Source organism: Coregonus lavaretus (genome assembly GCF_964263955.1).
Source record: "Coregonus lavaretus genome assembly, chromosome: 6".
NCBI lineage: Eukaryota > Metazoa > Chordata > Actinopteri > Salmoniformes > Salmonidae > Coregonus > Coregonus lavaretus.
In genome coordinates this window covers 26,607,693-26,631,102 of record NC_139993.1, presented here as the reverse complement: position 1 = coordinate 26,631,102, position 23,410 = coordinate 26,607,693, and the positions used below count along the sequence as shown (strand labels likewise).

Here is a 23,410-nt window from a genome sequence, read left to right as displayed (position 1 = left end):
ATGTCTGGAAAACCTGAGGATATTGGGAACATTACCGGAATTCTTTAACCCTTGTTGCAGAAAAGAGGAGATACTGTAGGTGACATGGAGAAATCTTATGAATCACTCCACCCATTTTGTAGTTTTCATCATTTACTACTGAAAATTGGTATTATTTGCTTTTTCTGAGCTTTTCCCTGTCAAGTGTCACCTTTCAATGGCCTTAAATAAGCAAAAAAGGCTCACCTCTCATTGGCCTTGAACATCTGCTCTTAACACTCAATAGTCAACATGACACCGTCCACCATGTGAGAGTGTGCTAGATGAAAGTGAGGATGCCAGAGAGGGTATGTCCCAAATGGCAGCCTATTCCCTTTACAGTGCAAAAGTAGTGCACTGTAAAGGGAATAGAGTGCCATTTATGATGGAGATAGAGTCTAATAATGAGTCTCTCCTCAGGGTCGGTATTTGTGAGCAGCAGCACATCTAATGAGGGCCGTGGTGACAGTGACGCTGACCTGGACGTTGATGGAGATGACACCCTGGACTACGGAAGAGCACAGTATCCTTCTAATTTATAGTCACATATAATTTCCCAATCTCTGAAATTCCACATGATTGACAAGAATGTGGCAGCATTGAAGAAGTTAACATTGTTGCATACAGAACAAACAATTCAACAAGGCATCAATGTACCATTGTTGAATGCAGCAACAGTCAGACATAGAAATAAGAAATTAACCTACAGTGAGAAAAGCAGGACACACCACATAAAGTGTAATATTCCCCTCAATTGGAATGTCCACTCAACCAATTAAATTTCTATGGTTCCACTGGAGGTTATGTTTCCTTAGACTAGTGATCCAGATATACAGAGGCAGACATCATCCCCTGTTCACAACGGGAGCCTGGGGAGGTGGAGGAGAGGAAAGCACAGAGGGGGGCAGTTTTAAAGTAAGTACAACCACAGGCACTCCCATGGCTTGTTTCTGTGTTCCATCACTACACAACAATGTCTAATTTCTGTGTTGTTATTATTGTCTGCATGAACTGCCTTATTAGTTCTAAATACAGTCCTACTTTTGTTTCTCAGTGGTGGAACTCTGTCCAACAGAGTAACTCTGGAACATTCAAAATGGACAAATGAGGGTGAGAACAGCTACAGTATCAGTACATGTGGTTTTGAATGAGTTCATGTGTATTCCTTCATTAGTTGGATATTACACTTTTTCTCAATTGTGTACATGCAGGTTTTGGATCTGTGTTGAAATGTATCTAAAGCAGAACAGCAATGATCAAATGCTCAAATACATTTACAGAACTTTTGATAATTTTCTTGCCTTGGTACCTGACTTGCATATCTTAGACCACCTTTTGCAAACCATTAAATACAAATGTCAGCTGTGAATGTAACTTTTTGGGCAACCCGACCAAATTCACATAGAAATGAGAGTTATACATCTCTCATTGTCATTGAAAGCAAGTCTAAGAAGTGGTAGATATGTTCTATGTGCGCTATTTCTATGCTTCCCGTTCTTAAGTTTAGTGTTCACGTTTTTTACTTTCAAAATACAATATTTTTGGTTATGGAAAATATATTTCACAGCGGTTTAGATGGTACAATTATACTCTACACAATGACTGCTTATTTTGTCACATAAACTGAAATTAGGCTAAACTATTAGAATGTTAGCAACCAGGAAATGGCGGAGCGATATCTGCATATTGCACCTTTAAGTGTTTTGTTCACACATTGTTTTCATCAGAAGAGAAATATGTGCAATTGTGTTCATTATTTACAGCAATGACTAAATACTACTGTACAAAATTCTCAATCATCCCATCAGTGCCATACCATGTACAATATATGGAAAGATCTAGGCAATGGGGACTGTCTAATTGTTCTGATTTCTTACAATATTGCGGACATGGAGAGTTGCAGAGAATGAAGTTGGGTTACTTCTAAGTAACTTTGAGTCATCATCTCCAACATTGTGACCTTCTATTATAGAGCTTTGGATTTAGTCCTATACATTCATATCAGTTGTGTTCCTCCATTCCTTATTTCTATTGTGGATTGTGTGCACCAATGGAAAGTCTACAAAATTATGAGCAAACCAACCTTCGTATTGAATACATAGAATTGGATTGTGATGATACCGATGAATGAATCCTATTTTTATTTTTTATTTTTATCTGGAATAATATTTGATTTGATGTGTATGAAATAGTTTGGTGAAATATGCATAAAAGTAGAGTAATTGCCCGTAACTCTGCACCTGGATAGTTTTACTTCCAATTTTGATTATGATAATTTACTGACTGCACAGAAAATGTATTGATCTACTGGGATTTTTAAAACACAGACTAACTATCTGTTTTCTCTGCTTGGACTCAAGAGATACGGTTGAAGTCGGAAGTTTACATACACCTTAGCCAAATACATTTAAACTTTTTTACAATTCCTGACATTTAATCCTAGTACAAATTCCCTGTCTTAGGTCAGTTAGGATCACCACTTTATTTTTAAAATGTGAAATGTCAGAATAATAGTCGAGAGAATGGTTTATTTCAGATTTAATTTATTTCGTCACATTCCCAGTGGGTCAGAAGTTTACATACACTCAATTAGTATTTGGTAGCATTGCCTTTAAATTGTTTAACTTGGGTCAAACGTTTCGGGTAGCCTTCCACAAGTTTCCCACAATACGTTGGGTGAATTTTGGCCCATTCCTCCTGACAGAGCTGGTGTAACTGAGTCAGGTTTGTAGGCCTCCATGCTCGCGCATGCTTTTTCAGTTCTGCCCACACATACATTTACATTTTACATTTTAGTCATTTAGCAGACGCTCTTATCCAGAGCGACTTACAGGAGCAATTAGGGTTAAGTGCCTTGCTCAAGGGCACATTAACGTCATTTAGCAGACGCCCTTAGCCAGAGAGACTCACAAATTGGTGCGTTCACCCTATAGCCAGTGGGATAACCACTTTACAATTGGGAGGGGGGGGGGGGGTAGAAGGATTCCTTTATCCTATCCCAGGTATTCCTTAAAGAGGTGGGGTTTCAAATGTCTCCGGAAGGTGGTGAGTGACTCCGCTGTCCTGGCGTCGTGAGGGAGCTTGTTCCACCATTGGGGTGCCAGAGCAGCGAACAGTTTTGACTGGGCTGAGCGGGAACTATGCTTCCGCAGAGGAAGGGGAGCCAGCAGGCCAGAGGTGGATGAGCGCAATACTCTCGTTTGGGTGTAGGGACTGATCAGAGCCTGAAGGTACAGAGGTGCCGTTCCCCTCACTGCTCCATAGGCAAGCACCATGGTCTTGTAGCGGATGCGAGCTTCAACTGGAAGCCAGTGGAGTGTGCGGAGGAGGGGGGTGACGTGAGAGAACTTGGGAAGGTTGAACACCAGACGGGCTGCGGCATTCTGGATGAGTTGTAGGGGTTTAATGGCACAGGCAGGGAGGCCAGCCAACAGCGAGTTGCAGTAGTCCAGACGGGAGATGACAAGCGCCTGGACCAGGACCTGTGCCGCTTCCTGTGTAAGGCAGGGTCGTACTCTCCGAATGTTGTAGAGCATGAACCTGCAGGAGCGGGTCACCGCCTTGATGTTGGCGGAGAACGACAGGGTGTTGTCCAGGGTCACGCCTAGGCTCTTCGCACTCTGGGAGGAGGACACAGCGGAGTTGTCAACCGTGATGGCGAGATCATGGAACGGGCAGTCCTTCCCCGGGAGGAAGAGCAGCTCCGTCTTGCCAGGGTTCAGCTTGAGGTGGTGATCCGTCATCCATACTGATATGTCTGCCAGACATGCAGAGATGCGATTCGCCACCTGGTTATCAGAAGGGGGAAAGGAGAAGATTAGTTGTGTATCGTCAGCGTAGCAATGATAGGAGAGACCATGTGAGGATAGTTTCTATAGGTTTGAGGTCAGGGCTTTGTGATGGCCACTCCAATACCTTGACTTTGTTGTCCTTAAGCCATTTTGCCACAACTTTGGAAGTATGCTTGGGGTCATTGTCCATTTGGAAGACCCATTTGCAACCAAGCTTTAACTTCCTGACTGATGTCTTGAGATGTTGCTTCAATATATCCACATAATTTTCCTTCCTCATGATGCCATCTATTTTGTGAAGCGCACCAGTCCCTCCTGCAGCAAAGCACCCCCACAGCATGATGCTGTCAACCTTGTGCCTCACGGTAGGGATGGTGTTCTTCGGCTTGCAAGCACCCCCTTTTTCCTCCAAACATAACAATGGTCACTATGGCCAAACAGTTCTATTTTTGTTTCATCAGACAAGAGGACATTTCTCCAAAAAGTACGATATTTGTCCCCATATGCAGTTGCAAACCGTAGTCTAGCTTTTCTATGGCGGTTTTGGAGCAGTGGCTTCTTCCTTGCTGAGCGGCCTTTCATGTTATGTCAATATAGGACTCGTTTTACTGTGGATATAGATACTTTTGTACCTGTTTCCTCCAGCATCTTCATAAGGTCCTTTGCTGTTGTTCTGGGATTGATTTGATGTTCATCTCTTGGAGACAGAACGCGTCTCCTTCCTGAGCGGTATGACGGCTGCGTGGTCCCATGGTGTATATACTTGCATAATATTGTTTGTACAGATAAACGTGGTACCTTCAGGCGTTTGGAAATTGCTCCCAAGGATGAACCAGAATTTTATTTTCTGCGGTCATGGCTGATTTCTTTTGATTTTCCCATGATGTCAGAAAAGAGGCACTGAGTTTGAAGGTGAAGGTTTTTTTTTGTCATTTTAGCAGACGCTCTTATCCAGAGCGACTTACAGTTAGTGAATGCATACATGTATTTTTATTTTTTTTTATTTTTTATACTGGCCCCCCGTGGGAAACAAACCCACATCCCTGCCGGCCAAACCCTCCCCTACCTTGGACGACACCGGACCAATTGTGCGCCGCCCATGGGTCTCCCGGTCAAGGCCGGCTGCGACAGAGCCTGGACACGAACCAGGATCTCTAGTGGCACAGCTAGCACTGCGATGCAGTGCCTTAGACCACTACGCCACTCGGGAGTCAAATTATGTCAATTAGCCTATCAGAAGCTTCTAAAGCCATGACATCATTTTCTGGAATTTTCCAAGCTGTTTAAAGGCACAGTCAACTTAGTGTATGTTAACTTCTGACCCACTGCAATTTTGATACAGTGAATTATAAGTGAAATAATCTGTCTGTAAACAATTGTTGGAAAAATTACTTGTGTCATGCACAAAGCAGATGTCATAACCGACTTGCCAAAGCTATAGTTTGTTAACAAGAAATTTGTGGAGTGGTTGAAAAATGACTCCAACCTAAGTGTATGTAAACTTCCGACTTCAACTGTAAGTAGCTATAGTTGCGTGAATCTTTTTGCAGGCAGTCGTGTTCTTTTGATGAATGTATTTGCAATTTTGATGGTATAATATAGTTTTGATTAATGTATTTATGTTTTGAGAAGGCAACTACATTTTGTAAACGCATTTACTGTTTTGCAAAAGGCCACAGAGTTCTGTGTCTTGTGTTTTGAAAATCAACAGAATTGTTCCAAAAAATGATTGTAAGCGATTGAGAAAAACTGTGTGTGGGTGTCACGATTTAAAATGATAGTCCTCTTTTGCTACAGAAAGTCCATCCACCAGCAACGGAGAATACAACAAACTTGACAACAGCATAGCCTCCATACACACGACCTGTAAAAACAGTGACATAGAGATGTAAGTTCTGACATTTTTTTTGTGAAAATGTTCTACATTACCATTAACTACATGTTACTGTAAACCTTCCCAAAAATCCCAACCTAAACTCCATCTTTTCCCTTAGCTCAGCTTTAAATCAAGCTTAACTCATACAGGACAACTCATGGTGACTGAGTGTGTATGAATGTGAGTGTGCCTGTGTGCCTGTGTGTGTGGTACTTGCCCTCCCCCTCTCTCAGGAATGTTTTCTCTTCCCATGATAAATGAGACAGTGAGTGCTGGCAATGTGATTGCTGCTAAAATTCATGCTCTATGTACATGTCTACCAGCGAATAATTTTATCCATCTTCGATTTATAAATGACTCTGGTGTCTTCTTCTACTGTCCCCATCACTCCCTTCCTCTCTCGCTGTGTGTGTGTGTGTGTGTGTGTGTGTGTATGTGTGTGTTCAGGGTCTCTGAGGATTCTGCATTGACGACACTCAACGCACTAAAAACTCGGATACGAGACCTAGAGAAGCAGTTGTCCAGAGGAGACAGATACAAATGTCTCATCTGCATGGTGAGTATATAGCCTGAGTCCCAGCCTGTTTGTGCTGTCATGCCAACTCCTTGTCACTCATTATCATTGTTTAGCTTGACAATGAGTAATTGAGTTGGATAAGAGCACAAACACGTTTTTCGACCAGGCTAGTGTGTATAGCAGCACTGGGAGGAATCTAGTTCAACAGAAGTACTGAATTGTATACTGAAAACCTTTCATTCAACTAATTAAACACACTATGAGACCAAAAGTAAACACATTCCAATTGAACAATTTATTTAATCTGGACTTTTGAGGAATGTATCACAGCTACAGTGCATTTGTAAAGTATTCAGACCCCTTGACTTTTTCCACGTTTTGTTACATTACAGCCTTATTCTAAAATGTATAATTTTTTTATCCTCATCAATCTACACACAATACCCCATAATGATAAAGCAAAAACAGGTTGTTAGAATTTTTCTTATTTACATAAGTATTCAGACCCTTTGCTATGAGGCTCGAAATTGAGCTCAGGTGCATCGTGTTTCCATTGATCATCCTTGAGATGTTTCTACAACTTGATTGGTAAATTAAATTGATTGGACATGATTTGAAAAGGCACACACCTGTCTATATAAGGTCCCACAGTTGACAGTGCATGTCAGAGCAAAAACCAACCCTTTGAGGTCAAAGGAATTGTCCGTAGAGCTCTGAGACAGGATTGTGTCGAGGCACAGATCTGGGGAAGGGTACCCAAAAAATGTCTGCAGCATTGAAGGTCCCCAAGAACACAAGTGGCCTCCATTATTCTTAAATGGAAGAAGTTTGGAACCACCAAGACTCTTCCTAGAGTTGGCCACCTGGCCAAACTGAGCAATCGGGGGAGAAGGGCCTTGGTCAGGGAGGTGACCAAGAACCCAATGGTCACTCTGACAGAGCTCCAGAGTTCATATGTGGAGATGGGATAACCTTCCAGAAGGACAACCATCTCTGCAGCACTCCACCAATCAGGCCTTTATGGTATAGTGGCCAGACAGAAGCCACTCCTCAGTAAAAGGCAAATGACAGCCCGTTTGGAGTTTGCCAAAAGGCACCTAAAGGACTGTCAGACCATGAGAAACAAGATTCTCTGTTCTGATGAAACCAAGATTGAACTCTTTTGCCTGAATGCCAAGCGTCACGTCTGGAGGAAACCTGGCACCATCCCTATGGTGAAACATCGCGGTGGCAGCATCATCCTGTGGGGATGTTTTTCAGCGGCAGGGACTGGGAGACTAGTCAGGATCGAGGGGAAGATGAACGGAGAAAAGTACAGAGAGATCCTTGATGGAAACCTGCTCCAGAGCGCTCAGGACCTCAGACTGGGGCAAAGGTTCACCTTTCAACAGGACAACGAACCTAAGCACACAGCCAAGACACCGCAGGAGTGGCTTCGGGACAAGTCTCTGAATGTCCTTGAGTGGCCCAGCCAGAGCCCGGACTTGAACGCAATTGAACATCTCTGGACAGACCTGAAAATAGCTGTGCAGCGATGCTCCCCATCCAACCTGACAGAGCTTGAGAGGATCTGCAGAGAAGAATGGGAGAACCACCCCAAATACAGGTGTGCCAAGCTTGTAGCGTCATACCCAAGAAGATTCAAGGCTGTAATCGCTGCCAAAGGTGCTTCAACAAAGTACTGAGTAAAGGGTCTGAATACTTATGTAAATGTATTATTTAAGTGTTTTATTTTTTATAAATTAGAGAGAAGAAAATTACAACCAGTTTTTGCTTTGTCATTATGGGGTATTGTGTGTAGATTGATGAGGGGTTGTAAAAAAAAAAAAACTATTTAATCAATTTTAGAATAAGGCTGTAGCGTAACGAAATGTGGAAAAAGTCAAGGGGTAGCTCTCCTAGGTCCATGTTCCGTTCGTCCTCTCAAGCGGCACTAATACAGCAGATACAGACACTTATCGCCATCTAGTGACAGCTGTCTCACATGCAATCACAGTGTGAACAGGACAGAATGTGGAATGTGTTTTACTGTGTGTTATTGCATGTAGCACTATAATGCCATACTGTATGTGAATCATTAGCAGTTATGATGGTTGAATACTCCTGTGCTAAAAGCCTTTCCTCGCTTCGCCCCCCCCCCCCCCCCCCCCTCTCTCTCTCTCTCTCTCTCTCTCTCTCTCTGTCTGTCTGTCTGTCTGTCGCTATAGGACACATATACTACACCCCTCGCCTCCATCCAGTGCTGGCACGTCCACTGTGAGGAGTGCTGGCTCCGCACACTGGTAAGAATAAAGAACAACCAAAAGAAATCCTGTCAGATAATGCTAAGCTAAGCAACATGATATAAGAGATATTCCATACAACAAATTGTATTTCTGTAAAGCAGTCACACATTGCTGTGTTTTGTCTCCTAGGGGGCTAAGAAGCTTTGTCCACAGTGTAACACCATCACTTCACCTGGGGACCTGAGACGGGTGTATCTGTGACAGGGCGGGGCCAGGGAAGCACAGACCTTTGAGGGGGACATAAGGACAGCTGGCCTGTCAGAGATCACCCTCGTCTTTGCACCTTAACCTACACCCCACCACCTTCCGAACTGAGTAGGGGCGCACCTCATGAATAGATGGCACCCATCACTAGTTATTGCGCAATGATCAGTCCTCATGTCCTTTGACCTTTTAGGTTTGACATTTCACCTTTGGTTTGCCCAGCTGGATGGTATTCATTTGTACCAAGCTCACCTCAACCTTCAGTGAGCCAGGCCAGTTCTAAAAGTAGGACTCTGTGCTCAGTCCACTAATCACCAGAAGGTATTGCATGTAAATGACAAGAACTGAAGTCATTTCAGCGCTCAGGCACTGAAAGAAAGCTTTCAAATGGATTTAGATCAAAACAAGCTTAAGATACTCTTTGGACTATTATTATATACAGTAAACTGTTTTTTAAAATAATTATTGTCTGTTTTTATCATGATAAAGCACATGTAAATAGTTTGGGTGTGTTTGCAATTATGTATGTGAAAAAGATTAACACTTCCATTGTGTTTACAGTCATGTTCTTATAAAGTAATGCTTTTTGGATAGTTAGGGTGGGAGGAAAGTGTGAACATAACAATTGTCATATTTTGAGATTAATTATTTTGTGTTTGTCATTGAAGTTGTGTTTCTTTGTACAGGAGTACAACGTGTAATTAATCAATGTTACAACAATTTAAATGTGGCTTTAAAAATATGGTTATTGCATAAATATATTGAAAAAATATCTATACTATCGATATCATTGAAAAACATTTATTCCACTGATTATTGATTTAGGCCCGGATTCAATCTGATTGTGGATCATAGGCACTGTGGCGTTTGAAAGCAATGTTCCCGTGTTCATTGAGATCTCATTCACTGTAAAGCTGCATTACATTTACATTTTAGTCATTTAGCAGACGCTCTTATCCAGAGCGACTTACAGTTAGTTAGTGAGTGCATACATCATTATAAAAAAATGAATAATAATCATACTGGCCCCCCGTGGGAATCGAACCCACAACTCTGGCGTTGCAAACGCCATGGTCTAGCAACTGAGCTACATCCCTGCCGGCCATTCCCTCCCCTACCCCGGATAACGCTGGGCCAAATGTGCGCCGCCCCATGGGTCTCCCGGTCGCGACCGGCTACGCTGGGCCTCAATAGGAAATTGCCTTTAAAAGCTGCAATGCCTATAACCCACGATCGGATTGAATCCCGGCCTTAGAGTCAATGTGTGTACAATGTTAAAGATCAGAACCATAATCTCGATTACACTTTATAATAACTGTCATGAATACCGGTAAACAATTATAAATGCTTATACATGTTTATAAATCAGCATTTCCCAAACTCTGTCCTGGAGAGCCCAAGTGGTGCACATTTTGGTCTTTGCCCTAGCTCTATACAGCTGATTCAAATAATCAAAGCTTGATGATGAGTTGATTATTTGAATTAGCTTTGTAATGCTAGGGCATAACCAAAACGTGCACCCATTGGGTCCCCAGGAACAAGTTAGGGAAACGTTGTTATAAATACTTTGTAAATTATTATTGATGTTATGCTTATGAATTGTAATTTTAGTTAATAAATAGTTTATTAATTCTTATTCATGAACGTTTTTATAAAGTTTTACCGAAGTCTCTTGATCTAAATTATGTTCACAGTCCTAGGAATTAGTCCTGGCCTGTTGCCCTTATCTATGGTGTGATTTGTCCCATCATAAAAAGCCAAGCAGCTCCTTGCATGTTGATCTGTCGTCCAATCCGGAGCCTTGATATACTGTATGTCAATGTGATTGTCCTTTAAGAAACAAGTGGGTTACTTCAGGATTAGTCCAGCCCAGCCCAGGTCAGGTCAAGACTATTAAATCCTGCTATTCTGAGCTTTTCTTCAGGTTCCGACCGTCCACTGTTCCTGCCAAGACAAAGGATATGAGCTAAGGAGTCTAACCCAGTAGGGCAGGAGGGTGGGATGGACAGAGAGAGAATGAAGACAGAGGAAGGGACTATTTCCATGGGCTGAGCAAAGAGGAAATGTGGAATCTTCACAATGAGGCATCAGTAGCGTCAGGACCCATCCTCTGTATGCCAGGGGTGTCAAACTCAATTTCCAGAAGGCTGTTTGTCTACTGGATGTTCTTATTTCCTTTTAATTTAGACAACTAGGTGACCGGAGTTCCTAACTAATCAATTACCTTAATTAATCAATTAACTACAAGGGAGGAGTGAAAAAAACCCGCAGACACTCTGGCCTCCAGGAATTGAGTTTGACGCCAGTGTCAGATGTAAAAACACGTAATACCATCACCTCACCTGAGACGGGTGGGTGACCTGAGAAAGGGGTGTATCTCCGAGGGGAAGGAGCATCTGGACTATACCAGAGGTCACGAGTCATGACCGCAGTCAAATTCTACATGACCGTTTATTCATGGTAACTAGGCTTCTCCAAGCTCTGATGCTGCTGGTGGTCATTAGTAGCCAACCAAACTTGCTAACTGCCTGGTACTCAGAACTCTATTGTCCCTCTAAGCACTCTGACATCAATTCAAATGTAATCGAAAATCTAAACAAACACTTAATGAGAGCCCATGAGCTCATGTTGTGCAACATTTCTATAGGCTATGCAATTGCGTGAGAAAACAGAGTTTTGATGGCCTCTATTAAAAGAGGATGATCCCATCAGCTTTCTATAGGCTAGGCCTGCTATATTTATTTCTCAACCTTCCTAATATTAAGTACATTGCTTCTCTTTACAACAGGAGTATAGCCTATAGCATGAAAATGAACCACGGGAAAAGCGTCCTTCATAGCTATTTAAGTGCATAGATTGTATTTTTTCCCCCCAGTTTCAAGACAGGTGCTTGATAATGGTCCATTCTAAATCAAAACAAATTTCACACATATATTATTTATTATATGTAAATACAAGATTAAATCAAGAATAGTCTGATGTGTGACAATATTAGCCTATCACTGAATGATATATTTTCACTTGTGAATGATGCCCAGCTTGTGTGCAGTAAGGCAAGAAACAGCTCCATGACTTTTTCTGACCTACTTTTTCAAATCATAGTCGCACACCTCATGCAGCCTAGCCCATAGGCCTATATGTTTTTGTATCACAACTAAAGTGGCCAAATAACTTCTTATAATTAAGCACATAAATCCGATTTACAATAGTAATGATAGTGGTTGTATTCATTTGGGATCTATCACATCCCCAAACTGTCATAGACTATGTTTGGAATATTTATTTCTCACACAGTAGGACAAGTTGACCAATAGAATAGGTCAACTTTTGTACAATGGGGGATAGTAGATTGACATAGGCTAGTGTTTTTGCTGTTCGTTAGGCCTACTCATCTTGTTGGCTGACGGAAAGTAAATGTGGACAGTTCTTCCAACATCTTCGGAATTCGCAGTTGCATCCCCGATGTCTGTCTTCACTCGTAGCCTGTGAGAATCACCCGATCACATGACGGGCATTGGCTAATAAGAATTGAGATATCTGAGAGAGCCATGTGAGTGAGAGGTGCTTCGGAGCACGTAGTTGGGAGAAGGGAATTATAATTATTATATTCAGCCCAAGGGCACAACAGCCACTGGCTGCAAAAGGCATGGATTTTTTTTAGGGGGCATCACGGTCACGCAAAGGGGATGCTGCCGGGAAATTCGACGCATTATCAAGTGCTTGCCAAATTGTGAATGAGAGACTGATGAAGTGTGTGCAGCTTGCGCAAAAAACTAAGCAGAGCTCATGCCTTTCATGCAACTTTTTCCTAATAATCATAAGAGTCGTATCATGCAGCCTTAGAATGTATTAAAAATCTAAACAAATAGCCCAACGTTTGTATCACAACTAAAGTTGCATAAATAACTCTAAATTAAGCATATAGGAGGACCTGTTTCTTTGTTAACCGCTCAACACAGAATAGCCACATGTGCACACCCCCTCAAATCGTTTGGAGAAAATATCCTTTGTATTTTATTCAGCTTTGTTCAATTGTATTGTTCATACTTAAAAATAATATAAAATAATGCCACGGAATTCTAAGCAAATCTTGTCTGCTAAATGAACTATTGCAGTCATATGGCATAGCCAGATCAGGGCCTAACAGTACCAAGTCTAGGTCCAAAAGGCTTCTTAACAGCTTCCACTACCAAGCCATAAGACTGCTGAACAGCTAATCAAATGGCTACCAAGACTATTTGAATTGACACCCCCCCACCTTTTTTTTTTTTTTACACTGCTGCTTCTCGCTGTTTAATATCTATGCATAGTCACTTTACCCCTACCTACATGTACATACAGTGGGGAGAACAAGTATTTGATACACTGCTGATTTTGCAGGTTTTCCTACTTACAAAGCATGTAGTGGTCTGTAATTTCTATCATAGGTACACTTCAACTGTGAGAGACGGAATCTAAAACAAAAATCAAGAAAATCACATTGTATGATTTTTTTATAATTAATTTTCATTTTATTGAATGACATAAGGATTTGATCACCTACCAACCAGTAAGAATTCCGGCTCCCACAGACCTGTTAGTTTTTCTTTAAGAAGCCCTCCTGTTCTCCACTCATTACCTGTGTTAACTGCACCTGTTTGAACTCGTTACCTGTATAAAAGACACCTGTCCACACACTCAATCAAACAGACTCCAACCTCTCCACAATGGCCAAGACCAGAGAGCTGTGTAAGGACATCAGGGATAAAATTGTAGACCTGCACAAGCCATTTTCTGGGATGGGCTGAAGTACAATAGGCAAGCAGCTTGGTGAGAAGGCAACAACTGTTGGCGCAATTATTAGAAAATGGAAGAAGTTCAAGATGACGGTCAATCACCCTCGGTCTGGAACTCCATGCAAGATCTCACCTCGTGGGGCATCAATGATCATGAGGAAGGTGAGGGATCAGCCCAGAACTACACGGCAGGACCTGGTCAATGACCTGAAGAGAGCTGGGACCACAGTCTCAAAGAAAATCATTAGTAACACACCATGCCGTCATGGATTAAAATCCTGCAGCGCATGCAAGGTCCCCCTGCTCAAGCCAGCGCATGTCCAGGCCCGTCTGAAGTTTGCCAATGACCATCTGGATGATCCAGAGGAGGAATGGGAGAAGGTCATGTAGTCTGATGAGACAAAAATAGAGCTTTTTGGTCTAAACTCCACTCGCCGTGTTTGGAGGAAGAAGAAGGATGAGTACAACCCCAAGAACACCATCCCAACCGTGAAGAATGGAGGTGGAAACATCATTCTTTGGGGATGCTTTTCTGCAAAGGGGACAGGACGACTGCACCATATTGAGGGGAGGATGGATGGGGCCATGTATCGCGAGATCTTGGCCAACAACCTCCTTCCCTCAGTAAGAACATTGAAGATGGGTCGTGGCTGGGTCTTCCAGCATGACAACGACCCAAAACACACAGCCAGGGCAACTAAGGAGTGGCTCCATAAGAAGCATCTCAAGGTCCTGGAGTGGCCTAGCCAGTCTCCAGACCTGAACCCAATAGAAAATCTTTGGAGGGAGCTGAAAGTCCGTATTGCCCAGCGACAGCCCCGAAACCTGAAGGATCTGGAGAAGGTCTGTATGGAGGAGTGGGCCAAAATCCCTGCTGCAGTGTGTGCAAACCTGGTCAAGAACTACAGGAAACGTATGATCTCTGTAATTGCAAACAAAGGTTTCTGTACCAAATATTAAGTTCTGCTTTTCTGATGTATCAAATACTTATGTCATGCAATAAAATGCAAATTAATTATTTAAAAATCATACAATGTGATTTTCTGGATTTTGAAGTGTACCAATGATAATAATTACAGACCTCTACATGCTTTGTAAGTAGGAAAACCTGCAAAATCGGCAGTGTATCAAATACTTGTTCTCCCCACTGTATGACCTCAATTACCTCGACTAACCTGTACCCCCCACATTGACTGTCACGTTCGTTGTATAAAGGATCGGATCAAGGTGCAGCGTGGTATGCGTACATAGTCGTTTATTATTATAAACACAGATAAAATAACAAAATCCAACAGAACGTGACGTTCAAGAGGCTAAACATCCAACAAGCCAAACAGAAACCAGATCCCACAACATAGGTAGGCAAAATGGCCAATCAGAGACAACGATCGACAGCTGCCTCTGATTGGGAACCACACCCGGCCAACATAGAAATAGATACACTAGAATGTATCCAAATCACACCCTGACCTAACCAAACAGAGAATACAGGTGATCTCTAAGGTCAGGGCGTGTCATTGACTCAGTACCGGTACCCCCAGTATATAGCCTCGTTATTGTTATTTTGTTGTTGCTCTTATTTTTTACTTTAGTTTATTTAGTAAACTCTTATTTTTCTTAAAACTGCATTGTTGGTTAAGGGCTTGTAAGTAAGCATTTTACAGTAAAGTCTACACCTATTGTATTCGGCGCATGTGACAAATACAATTTTATTTGATTTGATTTAACATAAGGACAACTCAGTGTGCTATTCTGTTCTTCTGAAGTAGACTACATTTTCTTCATATCTTTAGACCAGTCTAAAATAAATAATGGATTTATTGTGATGGTGTAGGCTATATTATATGGATTTATTAGACTTTTTTAAATGTAGATGTTCCAAAGGTCTGCATCAGTGGCTTGCAGGCTATGCGTGGAAGCCAAGAGATGCTAAATGTGTTTATGTTAATTTACGGTCAATTACGGTGAGACCAGCTGTTATTTGCTTGAAAATCACCGGGCTGACAAAATTGAAAGACTGCCACAGCCCTAATCTGGACCCATCCTCTATGTGAGACCAATGTCAAATGTAACACCAACCATGCCAGAACAGCCACCTCTCACTTACGGACTGCAAATCTACTAGATCAAACAAGGTCTATACCTCTTGACTGTGTCTGTGGATACTAAAGTGGATGATGGTGTGGCCTTTTGTTCCCCTTAATCACATTTCCTCCTTCATTAAGAGGTTTATCATTAAACAGTGTTTAGTAGCCAAGAGCTGAGGATGACAACATGCTAGACCAGTGATACATTGTGACAAATCAGAAAAATGGACCTGAGAAGCCAACAGAGCCAGTCCTGTCACATGACCTGAAGTAATTAAGCCGCTACCTGTTTGGACGGCACAGATAAGCAACGCCAGCACGCCAGCATGCCAGCATGCGATTGGCTGATGGGAGGAGGTGGTAATTGATGCTGGCAGTAAGCTGTCTCTGTCGATCAGTGTGACACACACACCTACCAACAACTCACTAACACACACCCAGGTCAAGCGGTCTCCTCCATCCCAATCACGCCGAGACATCTTCTCTACAGCCACACAGTACAGCCACTGAGATAAGGTAAGACAAATATACAACTTTAAAGATGTAAGAAAGACATAGCTAATATACAGTAGGACATAGCTATTATACAGCACATCAAGTTGAAACTGAGGTCTGTCTTCAGTAGTCAATGTAACCTGGCAATGACTTACTGTACTGTACAACTAACTACTGTTTATGGACTCCACATCGACATTTGGAAATCATTAACAAGTGTGTAGCAATTTATACAAATCTGTTAAATTGGTACAGTCCTTGAATGCTATTTTGTTGCCGTGCTTGGAGATATAAATTGTATGCGTTAGTAGGATGCCACCGAAATATTGACAACGTATATTTGAAAAGGTTATACAATGATTAGATATAATATCAGGTACCTAAATGAAGTAACAGCTATAGTATGTTGTCTTTGTGAAGTTGAGTCCTCTTGAGGGGTAGGCAATAGACCGTTAACTAATTTATTCAATTATGGCCAGTAACTGTATGGCCAGTCTGGTCTGTTGTTTTCCATGAAATGCCCAACTAAGGTCAGCAGACAGCAATCTGGGTTGTGATGGTTCAAGGATCTATGGATCTCTTAGAGTGGAGTCTGGTATACACTCCAATTAAATAAGTAAAGAGTTTGACAGCCTTGAGTGTGTTTTCCCAGGAAACATCCTTGAATGGTCACGACCTCATTGGTATAGAGTCAAACAGGACTCGAAATAGGTCAGATTGGCTGATGAGTCTAACGTCAGCAAGAACATCCTATCACCAATAGGATGAAGAGCTTCAGACATTACCTCCAATGTTTTGCCACCACTACTGACTGACTTGAAATGCACCTATTTGAACATGGTGTACATCTGGGAATATCCTTATTGTCCGAGTCACAATAGACAAACCAATATGCCTTTCTGCAGGCAGATATTCTGTAGGGTGTTGACCCAGCTCTGTACCTAATGTTCCATTTGGACCAGTTCCTATGAATCATCCTCATTGACCTGGATTGACTTCATTAAACAGCATTTTTAAATGCACCTTGAGAGCATGGCATCTGTTTGTACTGGATGGTGAAATATAGGCCTAATCCCACTATCATCCAACCTGCTCCATCAAATCGCATTTCTACCCATTTGTATAATGTTAAGTTGGGCTTTTGCTGATGTGATGAATTTGCTGTGAACCTAATGTTGGTTTCTTGGAAGAATTGCATAATTCCCATAGGGCTGACAGAGTGTTACTGGAATAGCTGCACATGCATTATCTAAATGAAAGTAGTGATTATGACCACCTAGCTAGATTAAACTCTCAGGGGTATAAAATGCAATTTCTCTTAATGTTTTTGTGGGTTTCGTGTTTAACCCTTTAACCTCTTGACACTCTCTGTGTGGTCCTTGTGTGGTCCTAATGTGCAGTCACATGGCTGTCCCCCCATGTCTGATCGTGGCGTAGCCATTAAATCAGGGTGGCTAATTCCCTGGATCAGTGGATTAGCGTTAGCATCTGAGCCTAAGGCCAGAGGAAGAACTGCTCAGCTATAGGCTCGCTAGCTGGTTAGCTTCCAAGCACTCTACGCAGATTGGCTCCTATGAGTGGAGTTAGACAGGGCCTGACTTAATCATGCCAAGAGAGGGTTATTTTGAAGGTTACAGAAAAAGTATTGAGAGTGCTTCAGTCCCTTTTGTTTGGTATATCTGTATCTGGTTGTGGTAGTGGCAGGCTAGACAGTGGTAGGCTACTGAATAGTGAAAGGCTACACCAGTCTTCGCTACTTTACATAGATGGTCACTATCGTCACACAACCGTGCACAGACTTCGACTACCCTATAAGCAGTCTTTGGACAAAGAGAGACAACAATCCATGCTTTGGTTTCGTTAAAGTGTCTAAAATGGATTGTGTAGCTCAATTAAATTAGTTTAAGATTATTTGTGTAGCAAAGCATAGCTAAATCTACAAAATCTAAATGTACATACTTTTACAGTACGAAAGGGTTTTTCACCGTATCTTTCTTTGTATTTCCTCTCTTCCTCTCCACCAGTGTTATGCAAGGACCCAGGCCGGTTGTTCTGAGCGGCCCCTCTGGGGCAGGGAAGAGCACTCTTATGAAGATGCTGCTGAGGGATTACGACGGAGTCTTTGGCTTCAGCGTGTCACGTACGTTTGTGTTTCACCTGCCATTTGACTCCCATCCCAATATCCTGTCTGGGAGGAAGTGGGACAGCAGTAGGCCCTATCTATCCTTACTGTCTCAGGCTTATCCACCTCTAGGCCAAGTTTGTCATAGGATTTTGGTCTGGGTTAGTGTATCCAATTTGTATCCAAGCATAAGGCCGTTTGTCATTGGACTTGGGTGGGATATTTCTATATACAGTGAGGGAAAAAAGTATTTGATCCCCTGCTGATTTTGTGCATTTGCCCACTGACAAAGAAATGATCATTCTATAATTTTACTGGTAGGTTTATTTGAACAGTGAGAGACAGAATAACAACAAACAAATCCAGAAAAATGCATGTCAAAAATGTTATAAATTGATTTGCATTTTAATGAGGGAAATGACTCATTAAATGCAAAACATGACTTAGTACTTGGTGGCAAAACCCTTGTTGGCAATCACAGAGGTCAGACGTTTCTTGTAGTTGGCCACCAGGATTGTACACATCTCAGGAGGGATTTTGTCCCACTCCTCTTTGCAGATCTTCTCCAAGTCATTAAGGTTTCGAGGCTGACGTATGGCAACTCGAACCTTCAGCTCCCTCCACAGATTTTCTATGGGATTAAGGTCTGGAGACTGGCTAGGCCACTCCAGGACATTAATGTGCTTCTTCTTGAGCCACTCCTTTGTTGCCTTGGCAATGTGTTTTGGGTCGTTGTCATGCTGGAATACCCATTCACGACCCATTTTCAATGCCCTGGCTGAGGGAAGGAGGTTCTCACCCAAGATTTGATGGTACATGGCCCTGTCCATTGTCCCTTTCATGTGGTGAAGTTGTCCTGTCCCCGTAGCAGAAAAACACCCCCAAAGCATAATGTTTCCACCTCCATGTTTGACGGAGGGGATGGTGTTCTTAGGGTCATAGGCAGCATTCCTCCTCCTCCAAACATGGCGAGTTGAGTTGATGCCAAAGAGTTCCATTTTGGTCTCATCTGACCACAACACTTTCACCCAGTTCTCCTCTGAATCATTCAGATGTTCATTGGCAAACTTCAGACGGGCATGTATATGTGCTTTCTTGAGCAGGGGGACCTTGCGGGGGCTGCAGGATTTCAGTCCTTCACGGCGTAGTGTGTTACCAATTGTTTTCTTGGTGACTATGGTCCCAGCTGCCTTGAGATCATTGACAAGATCCTCCCGTGTAGTTCTGTGCTGATTCCTCACCGTTCTCATGATCATTGCAACTCCACGAGGTGAGATCTTGCATGGCGCCCCAGGCCGAGGGAGATTGACAGTTATTTTGTGTTTCTTCCATTTGCGAATAATCGCACCAACTGTTGTCATCTTCTCACCAAGCTGCTTGGCGATGGTCTTGTAGCCCATTCCAGCCTTGTGTAGGTCTACAATCTTGTCCCTGACATCCTTGGAGAGCTCTTTGGTCTTGGCCATGGTGGAGAATTTGGAATCTGATTGATTGATTGCTTCTGTGGACAGGTGTCTTTTATACAGGTAACAAACTGAGATTAGGAGAACTCCCTTTAAGAGTGTGCTCCTAATCTCAGCTCATTACCTGTATAAAAGACACCTGGGAGCCAGAAATCTTTCTGATTGAGAGGGGGTCAAATACTTATTTCCCTCATTAAAATGCAAATCAATTTATAAAAAAATGTATATGCGTTTTTCTGGATTTTTTTGTTGTTAGTCTGTCTCTCACTGTTCAAATAAACCTACCATTAAAATTATAGACTGATCATTTCTTTGTCTGTGGGCAAACGTACAAAATCAGCAGGGGATCAAATACTTTTTTCCCTCACTGTACCATCCATATCCAGTTTAGTTATGGTTGTGCTGATTGGTGTGACACAGGGATGTCCTCTATCTCCATTCCTCTTCTTGCTGGCTGCAAGGAAGACCACTGAAAACAAAATAAACGGCATACAGTTAGGGTTGTATGGCATGTCTTTGAATGCACATCATTGAGAGGTTAAGGTTGTTGATAGCATTCTGTATGATTGGATGTTGATGATGGATGATGATGCTCATTGAATGTGTCCTTACAGATACAACAAGGAGCCCACGTCCAGGAGAGGTAGATGGCAAAGGTACAGTAACATTCTCTCACTCATAAACACAGATCATGTCAGTAAACCCATGTCAGTCATGTTAGTAATCCCAGATGGATATCAGTGATGCTCTTCAGGCTTTGTAACTTCTGGTTTTAACTTCTGATTTTGTAATTTAAATGCTGGTTTCAAGCCTGATTGACAATTAACTGATTATTCTCCTCTCCGGTCTATTTGAAGATTACCACTTCTCAAACAGGGAGGCTATGCAGGAGGATATTGACGATGGGAAATACATTGAGAATGCTGAGTTTTCAGGAAACCTGTATGGAACAAGGTAGAGTACATTTTGATAACTTGCTGTTGACATCAAAATGTCTTATTTATAAAGAAAATACCGGGGAATGTTGGGAATGTTACTGCAGTTTTGGAAAAGTATGCTAGTTCATTGGGTTTTAAATGAACAAGTACAGTAATTGTTCCACTAGTGACTAGAACCTACAAGTGATTCTTCTGTCATGGCATTGTATAGATATCTTTAAAGGAGAAGTTCACTTTTTTAACCAAATTGGTTTTGAGAAATGTACCCCAACCTGCGATACATTATTTTTTTTTATACGTCCTTTTAGAAACGTCAATGCTCTCAGTATGTTTTACGCATGAAATTGTGTCATTCCAAACTTTATCCACAACATTATATTACATTTTGTGCGACCCCAGACATACTTTTCCGTGTGGGCACGCATGGGCTACACAGAGAAGTATGTAAGCCTACTGTGCATATCCAGGTGGAAAGATGCATATGTTCTTGTTTCTGCTGTTCAAGGGAATTGTGAAACAATGAATGAACATAACTTATATTTTCTGTTTTCTACATAGCAAGTATTCTGTAGACGAAGTGCGGGCCAATGGCCTCATCTGCATTCTGGATGTGGACATCCAGGGAGTGAGGAACATCAAGCAGACTGACCTGGACCCTATCTATGTCTCTATCCAGCCCCCCTCTATGGAGATCCTGGTAATGCCAAATTCAGAGTTCAGTGCCGCAATAGTCAGTATGGCCCATTATGAGACATTTACGAACCTCTTTTGATATACTCTTATTGAGGTGTAGACATATGTCACAATGGAATACAGACTATCATGGCTGTGTAACTGTAAACTATGCAACAAGTCCACAATCATACATCGCAAAGGGTTCTACTGTGTATTTTGGCGTTCCTCAATGTTCTGTGCTTGGACAGCTATTATTGGATAAAAGTAGAGACACAAAGCTACAAAATGGTATATCATACACTGCAGTTGAGGTTTAATGGGAAAGTAATTCTGCTTTGAAAGTTGATAAACTTGTAACCCCACTTTTGAGAAAATGGCCCTTGAATGTTTTGGTACACCTACTGGAGAGCTCTTCTTTGTCTACACCTATTCAGCATCGTTCACACCCTCTTAAGCCTTAGCCCCACCCATCTCTTTAAGGCAAACAACCAAAGATTTCAAGACTAAAAGTGGATGGGTCACTATTGTCTACACATGTACACATATTCATTAAATACAATAGATGGCCGTAATCACCCCCCAGACACACCTGGCTAACTTGATGGGTCATGTAATCATTCTCTTGTAAAGTGAAGTCTTTTGTTTAGACATGTAGCTAGCTAGCTAAACAATGAACCATAATCCCAACCCATAGCTACAGTACAAACGGATTTGGCATAGCTAGCTACCATCCATGAAATGCTTGAGTATGAATATGCAGGTAGCTAAAGCTAACCAACTAGGTTCAATGTCAGCTAGCTAGCTATGCCAATTAGGCTATAACTAGCCATGCAAATGGTTTTCTGAGATACAAATAATATTACTACACAGATCATACACGTAACGTTAGCTAGCGAGCCAGCAAGCTAACATTCGCTAGTACGCTTTAACTTGCAATGAACATGACTTTCTGACAAAATTAGAATCGTATAATATCTGAAAATGTAGCTAGACTCTTACCCGTATACATGGATGAATGCTTCACAACAGTGTGTATTTTCCATTTGGTTTGTAGCTAGCTATAGCTTGTTTGGCCCGTTGTTGTGTCAAGTCACTCCGGTCAACCGTGTGCAGAAAGTAACGTTAGTCAATCGCAACCTTTTCCCACTGATCTTTGTTGATAGTGTCTGCTAAATTCGGGGCAGCAATGTTGTTGAGAACAGTAGCAACACTTTTGCAGTTCTCTATGGCTAACATTATATCTTTCAAGAAAGCTGTGGTAGCCAGGATTATCTACTACACATACTGAGCAGCTCATGTTATAGACAGAAGTGTGCTACATGGTAGACCAATCCGAACTCATCTCTCGGCATGTCCAGCCCATCCATTATCTCAACCAATCATGGCTAGTGGGAAGGTTCTTGTCTTTTTCAGTGGCTAAACCAACTAGGCTCGTAATTTAACAATTGTATTCGTATTTACAGATGGCATACACGTTTGTTATTAAAGCACATGAAAGTTCACATGTTCCAGAAGGCATTAAATGTTGAAATGCCTCTTCTGCAAAGTAGTGACGTGCGACATACGCCTAGCTTCTTGAAACAGGTCACATATGCTACCCCTTGGAAATGTAATCGTTGAGCTAGTGACATGAGACTCTTGAAATGTAGATATTGTAATAGTTTTAGGGACAATTGATGTGTACAGGAAAAGCGACTGAGGGACAGAAATACGGAGACAGAGGAGAGTCTGCAGAAGCGTCTGGAGGCAGCACGTGTTGACATGGAGCTCAGTAGGTCCCCCTTACTGTCCCATATAGACATAGTTGTACTGCAAATCTTTGGAAAATATGGATGGAACCAATAATAATCCATTCTATGCCTTTAACAATGACTTGAGTGCTTTCATAATTATTTTATCACTTTCCTATTTTAGGCAATGAGCCTGGAGTGTTTGACATGCTTATTGTCAATGATGACTTAGAGGAGGCTTATGAGAAGTTGCAAAGTGTTCTCATTGAGGTGAGTCTGAAGAGAGGATGATTGTCTGCATGTAGAAAAGGGACAAAGTAGAATTCTCAAAATTTGAGTCAGTCGGTAGTGGTCTCACATAATTTTCTCACGTTTGTCTCTACAGGAAATTACAAAAGTTCAGTCAACCAAGAAAGAACGATGCAATTCGTAAG

General features: G+C 41.9%; 2 protein-coding genes across 2 annotated transcripts in view; both read left to right on the top strand.

The window, feature by feature from the left end:
- Nucleotides 1–8,688, top strand: part of LOC311130196 (E3 ubiquitin-protein ligase RNF220-like) — a gene marked incomplete at both ends in the record, with an annotated part of 46,312 nt that extends 37,624 nt beyond the window's left edge. Inside the window, 7 exons of the mRNA XM_084162893.1 lie at nt 439–541; nt 847–933; nt 1,094–1,128; nt 5,607–5,697; nt 6,133–6,241; nt 8,410–8,484; nt 8,617–8,688. Of these exons, the coding sequence (XP_084019019.1) occupies nt 439–541; nt 847–933; nt 1,094–1,128; nt 5,607–5,697; nt 6,133–6,241; nt 8,410–8,484; nt 8,617–8,688 (572 nt within the window). The remainder of the gene's footprint in view (nt 1–438; nt 542–846; nt 934–1,093; nt 1,129–5,606; nt 5,698–6,132; nt 6,242–8,409; nt 8,485–8,616) is intronic.
- Nucleotides 8,689–18,076: 9,388 nt separating this feature from the next.
- LOC311130986 (guanylate kinase-like) lies at nt 18,077–23,267 on the top strand (the record flags this gene model as incomplete). The annotated part of the gene is made up of 6 exons (XM_084163824.1): nt 18,077–18,188; nt 20,248–20,289; nt 20,491–20,587; nt 21,130–21,268; nt 22,933–23,017; nt 23,161–23,267. The coding sequence occupies 6 exons, from the start codon at nt 18,077–18,079 to the stop codon at nt 23,265–23,267; spliced, it is 582 nt and encodes a 193-aa protein (XP_084019950.1).
- Between the last annotated feature and the right edge of the window lie 143 nt (nt 23,268–23,410).